Source organism: Strongylocentrotus purpuratus, unplaced genomic scaffold (genome assembly GCF_000002235.5).
Source record: "Strongylocentrotus purpuratus isolate Spur 01 unplaced genomic scaffold, Spur_5.0 spur5_contig_856, whole genome shotgun sequence".
NCBI classification, from domain to species: Eukaryota; Metazoa; Echinodermata; class Echinoidea; order Camarodonta; family Strongylocentrotidae; genus Strongylocentrotus; species Strongylocentrotus purpuratus.
Genome location: NW_022145564.1, coordinates 402776 through 422548, shown reverse-complemented (window position 1 = coordinate 422548; position 19773 = coordinate 402776). Strand labels below are relative to the sequence as shown.

The 19773-nt window shown below is 35.8% G+C and overlaps 1 protein-coding gene across 1 annotated transcript in view; it reads left to right on the top strand.

Annotated features, from left to right (window-relative positions):
* LOC100892689 (hemicentin-1) overlaps window positions 1–18779 on the top strand; it is a 31383-nt gene extending 12604 nt beyond the window's left edge. Inside the window, exons 5-17 of the mRNA XM_030996637.1 lie at window positions 1352–1444; window positions 4189–4316; window positions 8915–9092; window positions 9481–9605; window positions 10885–11041; window positions 11489–11651; window positions 12065–12216; window positions 12458–12609; window positions 13580–13697; window positions 14664–14833; window positions 15635–15755; window positions 16601–16750; window positions 17651–18779. Of these exons, the coding sequence (XP_030852497.1) occupies window positions 1352–1444; window positions 4189–4316; window positions 8915–9092; window positions 9481–9605; window positions 10885–11041; window positions 11489–11651; window positions 12065–12216; window positions 12458–12609; window positions 13580–13697; window positions 14664–14833; window positions 15635–15755; window positions 16601–16750; window positions 17651–17886 (1943 nt within the window). The 3' untranslated portion in view covers window positions 17887–18779. The remainder of the gene's footprint in view (window positions 1–1351; window positions 1445–4188; window positions 4317–8914; window positions 9093–9480; window positions 9606–10884; window positions 11042–11488; window positions 11652–12064; window positions 12217–12457; window positions 12610–13579; window positions 13698–14663; window positions 14834–15634; window positions 15756–16600; window positions 16751–17650) is intronic.
* Window positions 18780–19773: the final 994 nt, after the last annotated feature.

Sequence of the window (19773 nt, the reverse complement as noted above, 5' to 3'; positions counted from 1 at the left end):
CATTTTTATAAGCCTTGGTTTAACTAATGATAGAAATAGATCACTGTCTAGACTTGATACATGTGTTATTAGTCCATTGTTTGTAATATATTCAGAAGCCAACTGTAACATTATTTCATATGAAATGTTCGACACCACATGTTTGAAGAGCATGACACAATTAAGATTTTAATGATGATGATAGCGCAAAAATAGAATTATGAAAATAATAATGATGTATTTAATAGACGCTGTATGAGTACTACTTCCACTACTACTACCTCTACTCTTAATCATACGTTGGTCAACAAAATTTATAAAAGTAGGAGGCCTGTTAGTAATGATCTGGAAAAAATATCCCAGAAATAGCTCTACAATTTTTTTTCTTCTAAAGATAGTGAAGCATATATATACAAAATATATTGTTCCTGATCAAAATATTAGTCAAGGAAAAGAAGATTATACCATTTTGTCACCAAGTGATAATATGAATTTGTCGTGCATGCACACTCTAACGCATTGAAGTTAACATCTATACACAGCTTCACACTAGTAAGTTCATGTGATTAGATAAAAATCTTGAAAAGATGATTTTTTGCGGAAAGAGAAGGATGGAATGTTGCTTCCTGCACACCTGTTTGAGATCTGAGACTGAAATCCTCAGGTAGTGATGATTCAGGTTCTAAGACCTCTTCTACTGGCTGTGACTGTTTCTTCAATCATAATGTCTGAAGAAAGATTGTCTTAAAGATAAAGTTGGGTTCTAGAAATGTGAATATATATGAAAGATAAATGTCTGGAAGAGGTTGGGAAAGTTTGATCGGGTAATTGGTTTTGGATGAGAAAACGACTCAATCGCATGCAGGGCAGACAGGAATGGACAGGAATGGGACTACACACACAAGTGTTGTGATTGTTTGGTCCAAACTTGTTAGCTATTCATTGTCATGTTTAAATAGTGAGTGCATTTAAAGAGCTCTCCTTTTCAGGGGTCATTTCTATGATACTCTTTAAAACTGACACAAAAAGAATAAAAAAGCTCACAAAATATTTGTCACCTTTAATAAAAAATAAAATAAATCATCCTCTTTAACCCATTTTCTGAATATTTTTTATGTGAGCATGTTCATTACAATAACTCACACTGATCCACACATAACAAACATAAATGACATACCGCAACTATTCCATGTCATACCTACTCAACTATTCTGCATTTTATAATATCCATGGTGTGTGTGTGTGTGTGTGTAAGAGAGAGAAAGAGAGAGAGAGAGAGATGGAGAGAAAGAGAGGAGTGAAGCTGAGTATACAAAATGAATAATAATCTTCCATGGTGTCAAATTCTTTCCGTTTTTCATTTCCCTTTTAGCGGTCTCTGATGCTGATAGAGGGCAGTACCAATGTTCAGCCACCAACCCTTACGGGACCGTCACCAGTCCAGTTACTATCATTAATATTCAATGTAAGTATGTGCTTTAATGCCCGACTGCACTAGTTTAGCCAAGGGGATTAGACCTCCCTCCAAGGTCACTGACAGGTGTAATCTCATCAAATGAGCTCTCAATTAAAATATGAAAAGGAGGATCAAGTAGCTATAAGTAGTGCAATGGGGCTTTAATGCCATTTTCTAGCACCTGTTACTGCCCTCAAAACCTGGAACTTCTTACCCCCTGTTTTAAAGAATTCACCTACTCTACCTGCGTGCTTTGATAATCTTCCACTAAGTCTATAATTAGATGCAAACCAGCTGTATCTTGTACCTTTGCCTTTGTATTGTTTTTGAAAATGGACAGCCTGATATGAAAAGGAAAATTTGACCACAAGTACAGAGTAAAAATGTTCATGTTTATTCAGGGCTCCATGGAAGATCACTACGTATTGGTGAATGGGCTACCCTGACAAAAAATTAGAAATAAATAAATAAATAAAAGTGTAGTACGTTTACTCTTTTTTTTTTTTAAATGTGCATGTAACATCTGCTCATCAGTATCAAAGTGGATCATCAAAAATTCTCTAAAACTTGCCATTAATTAATATATTATTTAAAGGGACTCCTAATTAATGCCTTTCTTTTTGGTTTAGTAAATGAATTAAACAAAAAGCATACACAAAGAACTAGGCAACCAGTAAGCCTATATATAATTTAATTCTTTGTTGTATGGATGCAATTGTGTTTAAACAAAATTAATTGCTCCGCACATTTGATGACTGTAAGGGTTATCTTTCAAAATGGGATCAAGTTCAGGATAAATTTGCCCTATTACTGACATCAATATCCTTGTATAGCTTAATCCAAAGTATCAATACTTCCAGGGCTGAAGGATTATTTAATCCTAAACCTAATACAGCAAAGCTTTAAGAGTCTCAGCCTTGATGAATACTGGCAGATGGATGCCCTTAAAGTGAACCGGTAACATTGTTGAAGGTTGATGAAAACAAACTACCTAATTTGTGTATGAAATGTTTCTTATTATATTCTTTCTATTTACTAACCCTCTAACATGCACAAATCCTGAAACAATTCTCAAACCACAAAGGTATTTATGGTTTTCTCGGAAGGCATTATGTGTAACTCCCTCTGACAGTAAATTATCCCAACCCTTTTTCCAGGAAAATAAGACATATAGTTGGGAGAATTTGGGAATCTATCAGATCAGTTTTCCCCAATTGTTATCATTAATAATGGTATGTTTTCACTCAAACTTTCAGATCATCTTTAATTCTACATCTAGCATTGAAGTCATTTCCTCTCATCTGAACCATGCATGGAGCCTCTGTGGTAGCTAGGGTCCATGTCTGAACAATGTTACCAAGTCCCTTTAAAGCCATGACATCCTAGACTGCAGAGAGGTTTCCATGTTAATGGAAATCCTTTTATTCAGTTGTTTCCACTGATCACGTATTTATATCAAGTTACCAAGCCCCCTTCCAAATGAGGAAAGGATATATATCTTATGATTAGGATATGTTGACATCTAGAACTCAATATGCAGTTTGGAAACTTTTGAAAAGTATTAGAGACATCAAAGCAGTGTCAATATCATATTCAAAATGTTGAGATCATGGGTGTTGATCCGTAACTGATACCTATTCATCAGGGGGGGATGATCTATTCATTCATCCCCCCCTGATGAATAGGTATTACGTAAGGATCGACACCCATGGTTGAGATTGTGCTGTTTGTGATGTAGCGGGACCCCTATGTCCCCTCACTGATATGCTGACATCCCACAACTGTTGTAATATTTAAACAACTCTTTGTTTTAAATAGCTATGGTCGGTATCGAGTCAGATAAAACGATTGTTTTCCTTAATCACACACAAACTTGTACAATTCTAAGGTGTCCATATGTTACCAAAAATTGAATTTTATCAAAAAATTGTATACACAAATTAACTTAAAATATCATGTCATCTGCTGGTTTGTCGATATACTGTCATTGGATACAGTCATCGGATATACTGAAATATCAGATGTGGTCAATGTCTAATGTATGGGAAAAAAGTTTGGGGTGAGATTTAGCTGTTATTTGTTGTATTTTGTAATAAATAGGAGGGCATTTGAATAGCCCCCATACTTTTCAGGGGACATGTTTTTATGAAACTCTTCCACACTGACACTAAAAAGAATGAAAAGGTTCACAAATTCGTTTTGTCACCTGTCTAACAACTCAATTTTCCTTTGAACACCTTGAACAGATTAATAACCCGTTCATAAGGTCACATGACCCAATGTTAATCCCAATAAATCCTAATCCTCACTAACGATTGATCTTTCCTAGTATGAGTTAGTCATGATGCCAATGACAAGGGCCTAAAAAGGTTTCTGATAATGAACATTGTCAAGTCATGATGATATATTAAAGGTAACATTTACCCGTGGAAAATACATATTGAAATATATTTTCCATGGCAAGATCTGTATCTAGATTATGTGTTGATGATGAATAAATGATGATAAATTTATCTTTATAATATCCTGTAGCATTGTCTGAATAGGATCTGTTCAGAGCCCAAAGAGCATTAACTCTATATGTGTAAATGCTGGGCTTCAACAATAATGATAAGTATGAGCTGACGGCTGCCTGAAAGTGGTCATTTCAAAATTACCCCCTATCCCCATCCACTCACCCTGTTCTGTACACCCATGACAAGAGATAATTATAATTTTGATAATTGTTAATTCTGACTTTTTTGGTTTTGTAGGGCCTCTAAGGTTTGTGCAGGTTCCTCCATCAGTGCTAGACAGGAGAGAGGGCCAAAATGTCTCGGTGCAATGTAATGTGACAGGCTTCCCTCATGCAAGGATACTGTGGTACAAGAGGAATGGAAATGTAAGTGACTTGTTTGGTGCATTGTCAGGATTCCTTATGCAACATACTATGTACCAAGATGTATGGAAAGGTAATCAGGGAGCGCCTTGGTGCAATGTCAGGGTTCCTCATTCAATGGTACTACGGTACATGATGAATGGAAAGGTGAGTGACTTGTTTGGTGCATTGTCAGGGTTCCTTATGCAACGTACTATGTACCAAGATGTATGGAAAGGTAATGAGTGAGTGCCTTGGTGCAATGTCAGGGTTCCTCATTCAATGGTACTACTGTACACAATGAATGGAAAGGTAAGTGACTTGTTTGGTGCATTGTCAGGGTTCCTTATGTAAAGTACTATATGCCAAGATGAGTGGACAGGTAATGAGTGAGTGCCTTGGTGCAATGTCAGGGTTCCTCATTCAATGATACTACGGTACAACATGAATGGAAAGGCAAGTGAATCCCATGCAATGTCAGGATGCTAGGATGCATTGTCAGCGTTGTTTCATGCAAGGTACTTTATAACATTTGTAAGCAAGTTTCTTGTTGCAATGAGAGGGTTGCCTCATGCATGTCTACTACTGTGCAAGATGAATGGAGAGATAAGTGAATGTATTGCAATTACACTAGGGTTACCTCATGCAAGGTAATATCACTATGAATATGACAGACAAAGAAAGCGGACAAAATATACAGTTCCTCAGGTAGACAAAGGAACATCCCTTCACTGCTATTATGTAAAAATGTGTAGAACAGGTGTCACATGCATATTCACCTTTTTACATAATAGCAGTGAAGGGATATTTCTTTGTCTACCTGAGGAACTGTATATTTTGTCCGCTTTCTTTGTCTGTCATATTCATAGTGTATGATGGTGGTTCTGGGGGGGGGGGGTTCACAAAGATCCTATGTTAAAATTATCTCTAAGTTGAACTTAACAATTACGGAAAGCTGTTAGCATCTTTGAAAATATTTTGTAAAAGTTATTTTAAAAGGCATAAAATGTTGATTCAAATCATTCATATTTTCTGTCATCAAGGAGATCATGTTCTTGATGTGGAATTTATGAAACTTCTAAAATACTTGAATTTTTGCTTTTGAATATAATTTATTTTAAGTCTACAAATGGCTCTCCATAATGTTTAAGTCCAACTTAAAGTTAAGTTCGACTTAAAATCTTTGTGAAACACCCCCCTGGTCATATATCTTTCCATTCTGTCCATCATGAAGCAACAAGATGCAACCCCTTAAACCTTATCTGCCATAGTTTACAGGAGGGATTAAACCGCTCTGCAAGGTCACTGGATAGGTGGTTATCTCATCAACTCAACTCTCAGTTAACTTAAGAAAAAGAGGATCATGGGGGACTAATGGTCACCGATTAGGCATCGTTTGTTATATAGAGGGCGCAAGTAGCTACCAGTAGTGCAGTGGGCCTTTAAATGTAAAAAGAACTTCAAGAGCATGCAGTCAATACTTCAAAATGATTATTTGTTAATTTTCAAAGTATAGCAGTTTGTCTTGCAATCATCCACTCCTCTCTGTAGGGAACATGTCAATTTGTAATTAGTCACCTGAGAGATATCCTGTTCCAGTCTTTCCCATCGTGAGAACAACAAGGTACCCCTATTTCAATGTATTTAAAGCCTATCTGCACTAATGTGGCCAGGATGGATTAGAACTACCTGCGTGGTCATCCACAGGTGGTTATCTCATCGAATCAGCTCTAAATTAACAAAAGAAAAAGGGGACCATGGGGGACCAACAGGTACCGCTTGATAATAACAATAATAATACGTGAGATTTATATGGCGCCATTATCCATTCTAGCTAGCATTAGGCTTAGGTATTGTTTGCTTTTTAAATAGAGGGCGCAAGTAGCTACAAGTAGCGCAGTCCCGCATTAATATACATGTACTTAAAAACAGTCAAGAGTTTGGAATGTTTTTTTAAATGTATGTCAGTTGTTCGGATTGCAATCATTCCCTCTCATCTATGTATCATACAACAGTATAGAAGTTGCCGTAGAGATATTTTAGAGGGTTCCGTCTTGCCAATCATGAAAGCACTGAACAAGGTGCAGTCTCTAAATGAGACAGGAAAGAGTCATTTTGTGTTTGCCCTATTCTGAGATAACGCTGAAGCACAGCAAGGGTTTCCTGAACCTTCCTAAAGACTTGACCTCCCTTCCAGACTTCCAGAGGAGTTTTTCTGATTTTCTTTTCAACCAAGTTTGAATGAGTCATCAATAAAGCTGAAACAATAGAACTATGTATCCACTATCCACTAAATTAGGAACCTCATTTAAGGGGGAAGTAGTACCTGTCAGCGTATAAATGGGTTGCATGTAGTTTGGGTTTTACTGATGACTCATTCAAGCTGGGTTCAAAAGAATATCAGAAAAACTCCTCAAGTCTGCTTCCTTTTTCAATGATCACAAGTTTGAATGAATCTTAGTCATAAATTTACATGTATTTTCACTTTTAGAACCTACTTACTACCTAGACTAATACTTAAAAGATTTACTCTATTATGTATTGTCATATATTTGTCCCTATTTCAATGAAAGCAAATTTTTATTAAGTACTATATATGCTGATAGGGAACTATAATGTAACCGCTAATCACTTTCATATTACTGTATGGATTCTTTGGTTCAAATAACTGACAATGGAAACTGCTTTAAGTGGCAATGGAGAGAAAATGATAGCACAGTCTGGATGCTAGGCTAGACCGGTGAATCTGGGAAATCACCTGATAGTCAAGGTCTTTTATCTGTGATCTGCTCAGTGTGATAGTAAGTGACTACGTCTAGTCTGATGGGATTATTGGAAGCCTGGTTTCTATTCAGCACAGCTGGAGTAAATACTATTTTTGTTTCTATCTATGCCTTATATGTCAAACTTGGTGACATTAATAGAAAAATAAGTAATTCATTTTTTATTTTTCTTTGACAGATGGCTTTTGGTATTGTGTTGGGACTTTTTCTAATTGTATTGTTTATGATATAAACATATAACTAATAAATAATAAACTTTCGATTGACCTTCAGAACTATTTATTGACAATGAGTCAGATTTTGTTTGTCTATGTGGTGTCATATGGCTACTGACAGATAAGTTGATGATTGATATTGGTACAAAAATATTGTCCAAACCCTGGTCATTTTTCACATCCACACAAAAATAGGTTTTGACTCTTTTTTTTCTTCATGTATATTTTCATGGTATTTCCTAAAAAATGGACTATTTTCTGTCCTGTGTTTTAACTAACGAGCCAAACCTTACCCAAAACATAGTAACCTTTGATGTAATATAATAATTAAAATTCAAATGAATTTATTTCACATCTCTTAAAAATACATAATCTGAGCCTACCTCTAACCTAACACAAAATCAGATTATTACCCTACCCATACATATTTGATCGTCATCATATTTTTTTCCTGAACTCACCTGCCTGAACTGTAAGCCTATCCTAAAAAAAACTTTTTCAATTTTACCCCTATATCTGTGATTCTATGTTATAAATTGTTGCTAGGTACCCATCATGCTCTGAGAGTGACATTAGCATCAATCATCACAAGAGCACCTGACACTAAGGTCTGATCACATGATCAAATTATCTGAACAGGAGTATCTTATAGAAGGAAGTGGTTTGGGATTGGCTTATGAGTCAAGAGTGAGAAAGACATACATGTAGATGTATTTATAGAGACAAGTACGTATGTGCACATTATCTTGCCTTCTTGTATTTATAGTTTTCTCTGCAAGAAAATCATCTTCAAGGCATTTATCATCATACTACGAATGTGTTCTAGACACTTTTCAGCAATTTTATCATCAAGTTGTTTTTGAAAAACTTCCTTTTTTGGTATTAGATGGTATGTTTTTTTTTTAAGAAGGAAATCATTGATGTTTAAAACATTTCCGGATTGGTTTATAAAGTTATAGGCTGATATCTAAAAAAAAGCCTTATCAAAGAAATATAATGGATATTTGAGGAAATAGACATTTTATCTGATGTTCCTCTCCAGTGCTTTGATTTTTTGTTAAGGTAAAAATAAGGCATAAACAAACATCTTTGTAGTTACTTTGATAATCACTAGACATCAAAATCAATTTTGATGTTTCTTCACACAGATAATACTCCATGAATATTAGTACTTTCCATCTCAACTTCTCTTCTCCTAAGATAAATGATGGATACATTACAGTCATTGTATCTTTGTATTTCCTTGCGTTGCCTCAAAAGTTATTTACCGGTAGACACAATTGTATGCATGTTATTCAGGAATAATATGTAAGATTACAATATCCATCAGATTACGAGCCTGTGTCATGTATTTTATATATTATTTGGTAAAAATCATGAGAATCTGCCCTTTTAAGCAATGGACCTGGTAAATTATGACTTTATGTATACTGTCACTATTTTGTCACATTATTTGTTTTCTTTTTTTTCTCTGACCATATTGGATATATATATTTAATATTTTCCAGTTTATTGTGTATTCTACTTCTCTTGAATGAAGAAATATCAACAAGATTTAGTAAGTATATTCTGCTTAAAATAACGAAGATGTTCCTCTCTCTCTTTTATCAATTTGAATTGATAGGAAAGTGAGCAGATCATGAATTCATCACATACAGTGATAACCAACATGTATTCAGAGCGGGTCTCCTGGTCAAGACTGGACATAGACTCCCTCAACGTTAGTGATAATGGGATGTATCAATGCGAAGCAACCAATGTCAACCAGCAAGTCAGCACTAACTTTGATCTTGTTGTGCACGGTAAGAACATATAATAGGATACCAAATCGGCCTGCGATACAGCACTAGCTTAAAAATTGATGAAGATTTGCTAAATTACGATAATTTTTCAGGTAAAGTTTTTTTTTTTCTCTAAATTTTATAAGAATACTGATTTGGTATCAGTTTGTAGAAAAAATAGTGTTCCACAAGAAAATTACAATTATTTTGTTTTGGCCATTTTTTTCTTTCTCCTTTGTTTGTTTTTTCCTCCTTTGCAAAATGTCAAAGTCGGGGGATGCGGCCTTATCGTCAGCAAATACGGTACTTGGTATAATTTCCTACTTCCATTTTGATATAAGAGGAAATGTTTTGCACACTCATTAACAATCGTCCTTTGTTTTTGTTTTTGCATCCTTTTTCTCTCTAGCTCCACCAAGAATCACGTCTGTCCATCCTGCCGTCAGAACAGCTCATGTAGGCATGGATCTTGTCTTTGAGTGCACAGCCACTGGGTTCCCTCCGCCAAAGTTTACTTGGTTCAGGAATGGAAGAGTACGTTCATTGTCAGAAATTACGAAAACAATGATGGCTATATGTTTACCACACGAAGAGTAAAATTAAAGCCCCTCTGCACTAGTTTGGCCAGGACGGATTAGACCTCCCTGCATGGTCGCTGACAGGTGGTTATCTCATCAAATCAGCTCTCAATTAACATAAGAAAAGGGGGATCATGGGAGACCAACAGGTACCGCTTAGGCATTGTTTGCTTTATAGAGGGCGCACGTAGCTACAAGGAGTGCAGTGGGGCTTTAAAGCAGATGAAATATTTAAGTTCATGTGTAGGAATACAGGGGAGAGGAATGAAAGACTAGGGGATGGTACTCCGTATTCAAAGTGTAAGGTGTGGTACCATTATCCTTTTATTATATGCCATAAATATGATAAATAATAATAATAATACAAATTTAATATTTCATCATTTACTTTTCATGCTTTACTTGCTGTATTCCCTATTTATGTAGATTGTGCTGTTTTGCTGACTTGGATATTTTCAATATATGTTATCCATAACTCACTAATGAAAATGTAAAATGTAATTCATTAATTTTTACAACCAGTATTCTCTCTGTCGAAATTGTACTTTTACCTTATTTTCGATATGTCTGATATACACTCTCATCCTCAGCATTATCTTATATATATATATATATATATATCTATATATATATATATATATATATATATATATATATATATATCTCGCTTTGTCTCTCGTTCTCTCTCCCTCTCTCCCTTTCTCTCTTTCTCTCCCTCTCTGTCTGTCTCTATCTCACACTTTTCCTCGGTCTCCCGTGCTGTCTGCACTATTATCCTCCCTACCTCTCTTCTATATTTCCCTCCAGCCCTATGATGATTTTGGAATAGAATGTTAAGTGAATTTTATGAATTGTATTAATTTGTATATATATATGTGTACACTGATTTTTTAATTTATTCACTGCGTGATATGTCTTAATACGTTTTATGTTTGTATACATATTTATGTTTTTACAATGTACAAAGTTCTGCATTCAACCATCTGGCTGCAAATGAATTTTTAATAAAACCATTACCATTACCATTACCATTACAATTATTATTAAACTTTGTAAATTATATATTTATCAAAATGTAGCAGGTTTCAGTGATTAAGGAAATAAAGAAATTATATGAATATTACATAAAGTACATAAATAGGTAAATTGATCGAACCAAACGGATCGGTAGTTGCATTCAGTTATGATAAACTATTATTATAATTATGTTTTCTGGTGTTCTGATTCCCTCCTAGGCCATTCCTCGTATTGGTAACACTCATTTCAACGAAGGTTGGGACGGTATCCTGACCATTGATAGTCTCATTGAGTCTGATGCAGGCAACTTTACATGCCAAGCATTCAATGATGTAGGATATGAATACAGTAATACTACTAGACTAGATGTGTTTGGTAAGTCTGTCAAAGATATACAGCTAACAACTGAATTATTCATACCCCCTTACCAAGTTCTGTAATCGTTAAAGAGTGCGGAAATGTAATTGGTCCGGATTTATGTTTCTCGAGAATGTGACATATCATAGCTTACATCTAGAATTATTCAACAAGGCCCAAATTCAACAAGTCGACATTTCAGATTTGTGTATTTTGTGTATTTTGTATATAGCGCCTTGAGTAAGCAATAAGTAAAGTGCGCTTAATAAAAATGTATTAGGGTGAGAAGGGGGGAGAGGGTGAGAGATCTATAGACAGAGTAGAAGATAGAGAATTACAGAAGAGACTAAAGTTAGAAATGTATGTTTGCAATCCTCTCTTGGTGTCATATTTAAACAACCAGTTTTAAATAGCTATATTTAATATACAAAATAATAATACTGTTTTGCTTTGATTGCATCGCAGGTATATACTTCATAGAAAGAGCGCCCCCCATGTTAGCTGTAGAGGAAGGTAACTCAACGCAGCTTGTTTGTGATGTCGGTGGATCTGATTACGGTGTGAGGATAGAATGGTTTAAAGACAGGACTCCAATCCAATCACAATGCACTCCAGATCAACTTAGAAAGTAAGACTTCATTGTGTTTTTCTTAATATAATATTCAGATTGCCTTTGTGTCAGATGCACGCAGCTTAGACAATGCAAACAAACAGTACACACAGGGAAGAGATATACTCAGTCTCATTAACTTTTGTATGCATTTTACTGTGCAAAAAAGGTTATATTGGACACCAAGCACAATGTAGAGTGTCACATAATAGCTTCTCAGCCAGTAGAATGCTCTCTATCGAATGCCGATTTTTTTTTTTTTTTAATAACAAGTTCAATTTCCTTGGTCCAAGGAAGTTTGTTTTCAAGATTGAAATGAATCTAAGTTTATATTTGTTATTGTTATTTTATAATGTACGATAATATTATTTTCATAATCAAAATGACAATTGTTTGAATTGTTTAGAATTAAATTGTTATTTTCCAATCAGTTTACCTAGATGTAAGTACATGATAGTCAACAGCACTCTTCACATAATGAAAGTAAGTCAGCAAGACTTGGGAACCTACATCTGCAAAGTAACAGAACAAGGAACGGCTGACCCTGAAGTCATACAAGCTGAGACACAAGTTCTATTTGCAGGTCAGTTATATTTCAATTAATGATAATATTAATAATGATGATGATGATGATGATGACGACGACGATGACGACGACGACGGCGACGACGACGACGATGAAGAAATTTAAAACTGGGACAGACAATTTTATTACTTAAACTGGGGTTAAGAAATGCAAATACATGTATGGCCTATGTCTTTTAAATTACTAATACCTACCGAAATAATGATATTCAGATATTTATTTATATTTTGTTTTGCAGTTCCGGTGGCTCTCTACCCCAGATTAAACGATGTGTATACGGGTGATGCTGGCAAGCCTTTAGTCCTAGAATGCAAAGCCACGGGAAGCCCGCCCCCTACTGTTGAATGGCTATACAGGGGAGTTCATCCGCTCAATGACTCACATAGAATGGTAAACCTTTTCTCTTTTTTTTAAAACAGTTTTTGCTACATTCTTAGCTGAGCTTATTGCAGACAATTCAATTGTCATGGAAACTGATGTGTGTTTCATTGAAACTAACATACATGTATCATAGGCTTAGATTTCCTTCAACAACCTTTGATTTTGCATCCAAGATGTTTAAGCGTTATGAAATTGAAATTTATGTAGCAGGAGATTATTTTCTTCATATGTACAAAGACTTTCAGTGTATGGGCAAAATATATGACAATATCCATGTAACGTTGGTATGAGATCTTCTACTACACATGGAAGATGAAATCATGTGTTGAAGATTTGTATGCAATATAGTGCCCTGCCAGAATCGTTGCTGGTTTTTTTTTCTTGCTTAGTACACATTTCTCTTTTTATCAGCGTTACATAGACATCATATTCATATAAAATTACATTAAGCCTTGCATAGGTCCATAATATTGATTCACCATGAAGCTTGAGTACTTCGATCTGAAGATAGTTGGCTATGGTTTTTATGCAAAACTCAATTTTAGTAAAAATTGTTACAGTTGATAGGAGACATAGTTTCTCACTTCCCAGAGGGGTGTTTCACAAAGATCCCAAGTCAAACTTAACTCTAAGTTGGACTTACAAATTATGGAGAGCCATTTGTAGCCTTAAAATAAAATATATTTAAAAGTGAAAATTCAAGTATTTTAGACTTTTTATGAACTTCACATCAAGAACATGAAATCTCTTTGATAATAGATAATATGAATGGTTTGAATCAAATGTTATGCCTTTTGAAATAACTTTTACAAAATATTTTCATAGATGCTAACAGCTTTCCATAATTGTTAAGTTCAACTTAGAGTTAAGTTCAACTTTGGATCTTTGTGAAACACCCCCCAGGTATGTCACAATAATCACCCCAACCCGTGGGATGATTCATATACTGATAGCTTCTGTTGCTTCCACATGTGTGCAGATCTCCGGTGGTACGATCAAGTTCCGTCGTCTGCTTGCGAGGGATAGTGGGCATTACCTGTGTGTGGCTAGTAACAACATCACTGAAGCTAAGCAAGATGTCAGAGTCAAAGTTAATTGTAAGTCCACCATTTGTAGGGAGCTTGTACACGTAGATTTAACATGTAGTAAGAGTTAGAGAGAGGCATTGTATTTCACATTCTTCATCCAAATTACATCCTCTCAACAGCTAAGAGGTGTGTTGTATTTACTTAGAATGTCTGGTAATACTTGTAAATATATTTTCTTTCTGTTATACTCTCATACCCCGAGAGGGGGCCAATATATTCAATAAATACTAAGTCTATATTATTGTTATAAGAAACAGTGGCAGAATTAAGTGTTTGAAAATAACATCTGTCTAATTCCTTTAAATATGATAGGGTAAGCTTAAACGGAGGATGCACACTTTAACATTTGGGATGTTTTTGTCATCATTAGAACTCAACTTGGCCTGTGAAAGGAGCTCATATTATTAATTTCTATCTTTTTATTAAAACATCTATGATATTCTTTTTTCAAGATAGGCAGTTCTCTGGAAATGTCATTCCGTAATGCTTGGAATTTACCTCAACTTGACCTTTGACATTCTCCAGGGGGTGTTTTACAAAGATTCAAACTTGAACTTATCTCCAATTTGGAATTAACTATTATGGAAAGCCGTTAGCACCTTCAAAAATATCTTTGAAAAGGCATAAAATGTTGATTCAAATCATTCATATTTTCTTTTATGATGGAAGATTTCATGTTCTTGGTGTGGAATTTATGAAAAGTCTAAAATACTTGAATTTTTTGCTTTTGAATATATTTCATTAAAAATCTACAAATGGCTCTCCATAATTTTTAAGTCCAACTTAGAGTTAAGTTCGACTTCGAATCTTTGTGAAACACTCCCCTGTACATTATCCTTATTTTCCTCCTAGCTGTACCTCCGATAGTAGCAGATATTCTTTTTTCAAGATAGGAAATTCTCTGGAAATGTCATTCTGTAATGCTTGGAATTGACCTCAACTTGACCTGTGACATTCTCCTTATATCGATCCTAGCTGTGCCCCCCATGTTGAACCTGGACATTAAGCAGTCAGGTCAATCAGTGACCTTGGACTGGAGGGTGGTAGGTAACGGTGGCTACCCGGTCAAGAGCTTCAAGTATGAATACAGAATGATATCACCCAAGACTGGAAAGTGGTCCGCAGATAAACTATCTCCACATTTGGTAAGTAGCCATTTATATGCCTCATAATGATGATGAGAAGGGTGGTAGTGGTTGTGGTGGTGGTGATGGTGATGATGATGACAATGGTGGTGGTGATGATGATGATGGTGGTGATGGTGATGATGATGATGACAATGGTGGTGGTGATGATGATGATGACAATGGTGGTGGTGATGATGATGACAATGGTGATGGTGATGATGATGATGACAATGGTGGTGGTGATGATGATGATGACAATGGTGGTGGTGATGATGATGACAATGGTGGTGGTGATGATGATGACAATGGTGGTGGTGATGATGATGATGACAATGGTGGTGGTGATGATGATGACAATTAAAAAACGATGAATACCCCCTTTCTTCCTGCTTGTTAAGCAAGCATTTTGGGCTCAAATTCAACTGCAACTTCTTGATTTAGCTAAGTATTTAATTCTAAAATATATATTTTCTTTCTTTCTTTCTGTTTTTTGTTTTGTTGTTGAAACAGTCGCGCGCCACTCCGACTGACCGCAAGCGCCACAAGTGGCGCGCGCGCCGCCGGTTGAGAAGGCCTGCTCTAGCATGTCTAGCAAAATGGGAACCCATGTAAACGTAGGTGGAGAGTGACAAAGGTCAATTGATGTCTTGGTGCATGGTAGTCATGGTAATGATGATGATAGTTGTGGTTGAAATTTATTCATGTGTTTGGAGTATGAATATGGACTGACTTCACACTCGCCCCCTTACATATCCTTGGGGGAACAAAACATGGACAAATAAAATGACATGGCTTGTTTTCTTTGTTTCTTTCTTTCAGAGATCACACACTATCAAAGGTCTGAAGTCCAATGCTACGTATGAGATCAAGATGTGGGCTGTCAACAAGCTCGGTCAGGGAACCATCACCAGACAAGTGTTTGCCACAGATTCCCACGCGGGTAAGATGTTCATTTACTCTATTAGAGGGGGGTGTTTCTCAAACATAAAGACTTAAACATTATGGAGAGCCATTAATACAATATATTCAAGAGCGAAAAATTCAAGTAATTTAGACTTGTTATAAATTCCACATGAAGAACATGAAAGCCATGTTGGTAATAGAAAATATTAATGATTTAAATCAACATTTTAAATCATTAAAATAACATTCACAAAATATTTTCATTGATGCTTTCCATAGTTATTAAGTCCAACTTAAAGATAAGTTCAACTTAGAATCTTTGTGAAACACCCCCCAGATCTACCCACATTATGGCCATTAACATTCCAGAACTTGAAAGCGAGACAAAAAGTGTTTTCCCAAATTCCCAAGAACAGGATTTGCTTGTGGTGAAAGGGCGTTCTCGGCTGTGGAACCCTTTTGTAAAATATTCCCAGTGGAGCTGATGTCTACAACATCTAAACAAAAGTTTCAACAAAAAGTAGAAAAAAACTTTCTTTACTTAGCAATGTTTGTATAGATATATTGACTGCTATGAGAGGCATCACTGTTTCTATAGGCTCAGGGACATTACATCCTGTTATAACCCCGAGGGGCAGCTATTAAACATCTATAAACACTTTTATTTAACCTATTTATGTTCTTTTATTTCACAAATGTCTTTATGTCATTTATTTCTTATTTTACAAGAACGTTGAGTTTTTTCATTATTTGTTAATACTATACATGTACGATACTGAGCAAACATTTTCTAAGTGGTTACTGATGACCTTAAACAATTATTGACTTCTTTATCAATTTGACATTATTCCATTTCACATTGACATTACCTTTCTCCCCTAGGCATTGGAAACATCTTCAGCGGTCTCTCTGAGGACAATCTCAAGTTGATCTACATCGGAGCTGGCGTGGCCGGTGGTTTGTTCCTCCTCATCTTGGTAGTGGTGTTTGCCGTCGCATGCAGACGCAAACCAGATCCTTCAGGAATCAGAAGTGAGTCAATTGGCAATGCAGTTACCGGGGTTACTATCCAATACAAATCTTATCCCAGTTTGAAGGGAATGGCTGGTTTCCGCCAGGCAGGTTAGATGCATGTGAATGAGTTCATTATATGATCTATCTGCGCTTGAGTTGAGGCTGTATACATTTCTCTATCATCCATCAGCTTGAATAAGATAAGTGCATAAATAGACTCAACAAGAGCGGATAGATTGTGTAATAAACAGATGAAGACATGCAATCATTTGTTGAATCCAACAAATCTCCTAGATACTTCTCTTTTTTATGTAAAAGGGAGCCATTTTAAGATTCCTTCATGTCAGTATCAAGGACAAATACACGAAGGACAAACGACGTGATCCACAGTCCGGTGACGTATCCGCTAGATTCCTCTGTAAAGATAAACCATCTTGATCATACAGTGAAACCTGTCTATAAAAATTACCCAAGGGAGATAAGAAAAGTGGTCTTATAGGCAGGTGGTCTTCATGTACAGGTTCCTTTAGTACACATTTCAATGAGAAACCATTTTCAAGGGAAACAAAAATGTGGTCTTTGTAGACAGGTGGTCTTTCTAAACAGGTGGTCACTAAAGCAGGTTTGTCTGTATTTGTTATCCTCTCTTAACTGTCTCCTCCCTCTCTATTCTCATCACTCCTGACGACGGATAGTCAACCTGTTCAAAATGTTGAGCCACTCCCACCACTCATCTTCTCCGAGCGCTATAGATAACCAACAGTCTTTTTCAAGACTATACCAACAGTCTTTTTCACGACTACACACCCTCAAGAAAGATAACCGGGAGTCCTTTTTTGAGGACTTCTCAATCCTCCCTCTCTCTCTCACATGGTGCACCCGCAAGCCTACTGTATATCTCTTTTCTCATCTCTGTAGAACGTACAGACGGTGTAGAGGATGGTCAAGCATTGGTGGATGATTTCCAGGAATCCCCGTCTCACATCAATCCAGCTTACGGAGGAGCTGACCACCCTACCAGCGAAAATCTAGAACTCAAAGATGTGAATCCTACGGATAGTAACGGAATCAAGGATAAGAATGGGAAGCCCGTAGGAGGATTCGCGGAGGATAACGGAATGGCTCTAAACCTAGACCTAGACTCTGGGCCATAGACTCAACACCAGATATGCCTTGGTTATGCAGCATTGTTGTGTTTTTGTTATGATATGTTGTTTCTAATAAATGATGAGAGAAAAAAAATTCAAAAACTGCATTCAAAAGTGATGTCTTGGAGATAATAGTTAAAATGTGATCTCAGTTGAAATCCCAGTTACGTTCCCATAAAGCTGTTCTGACCAAATACATGTATGAGAACAGAATTCACCTTATTTTTTGTTTTCATGAAAATGTTAATATTCATGAAATTTTTAATTGTCTGTAGATAATTGACCTGCTAAATACTGTGTATGTGTGTTCTTCTGAAATGATTTATTTTCATGTATGTCTTGTACAATGTATTCTACTATCAATCGATCTATGCAGTATTGAATTGTTCAGAGTGCAATATTTAGATATCTTGCAAAAGTGACATATGTATTTCAAGAGGTGGTAACAAATGATTTGTAGAATACAAGGTGCTAGTAATAAGAAAACTGTGCAATAATGAATTTTCAAAGTGGAATTATTATATATCTTGTTTTTTTTATTGTTTATTCGGGATACACATTTATAGTGTGCTAGGTGCTTGTATTGGTAATACAATAATAATATATTCCGGAGAATGCCATGATTAATTATGCACAAACGTTTAAGTTCTGTGAATCAATTGCCGTAGTGGTCAACTCTCTCTCTCTAAACTACGGCCACCTGTCTACAGTGGAATTGTGTGTTGAATACCGTAACCTGTCTAGAAAGGTTACTTGTCTACAGTGGCCTGTCTTCCTGTTTCCCTTGACAGGTTTGACTGTGTATGCTAAGAATGGTTGCGTGCAATTTCATTTGTTGTATATTCACTTGTTCATGTTCATGTTTTTCTTAGAAACTAGGCTACATGCGAATTATGGGGGGGGGGGGGGGGGGGGGGGGTAGTAGATATATCAAGGAACCATCAAGTTATTTATATGTTCGCTGACTACGAATTACATTGAGAAGCAATAACGTGTATTCCCTTTTTTTCAATATGGAAATGTGCAATCATATATGATTTCTACCAGTCGTAACATACTTTCAAGTTTTCTATGTAGAAGGTTTCTATTATATCTGAGTTGTGTATCTTGATTAATATAGAGCTTCCAGTTTTAGAATATGATGATATTTTTCATATTTATCAAGTCTTTCATAGACCATGGTTTTTAGACTATGGTTTATTGTATGAAAGAGATTCTCAAAGGCATATAATGATGTAGGTCGTTAATATTTTGCAGTGTAAGGTATGACGGAGGTAATTAATGTGAAGCCCTAATGAAAATGTAAAACATATATTATACAAAATCCTTTATGGAATACATGCATACATGTATATTGTGTTGAGATATATTGATATGCAAGCGCTTTTTCCTTGAATTGTATTTCAGAGTGTATTCAGATGTATGAAGGCTGTTTCTACTGAAAGCTGAATGACTCTTACATTTCATAATAAAATGTCATCAAAAGAACCAAAAATGTTTGTTTTATTTCTTATGTCAGACATGATTGTAATTCCAATTTCATCTTACAGCGAGTCATTAGCAGTGTATTTGATGAGCTGTTTTAAGGTACTGATGTGTAAAAAAGGGAGAGAATATTTAGTTTTGTGCAATATGTACTAGGCTAAGAGAAATATATTAATGGTGAGCAATAGTGATGAGGATGATGATGGTTATGACAGAGATGCCAACCCTCCCGATTTCATCGGGAGGCTCCCGATTTTTCACCCCAACTCCCGACCTTACGATCTCCATCCTTATCCTCCCGATATTATGATATTTTTGCACTGATCAGTATATTTATCTTCGAATTGAATGAGAAATATCGTCTGCTAACTTTAGCATGTAGTAATTCAACTATGTTCGCTGCTACCG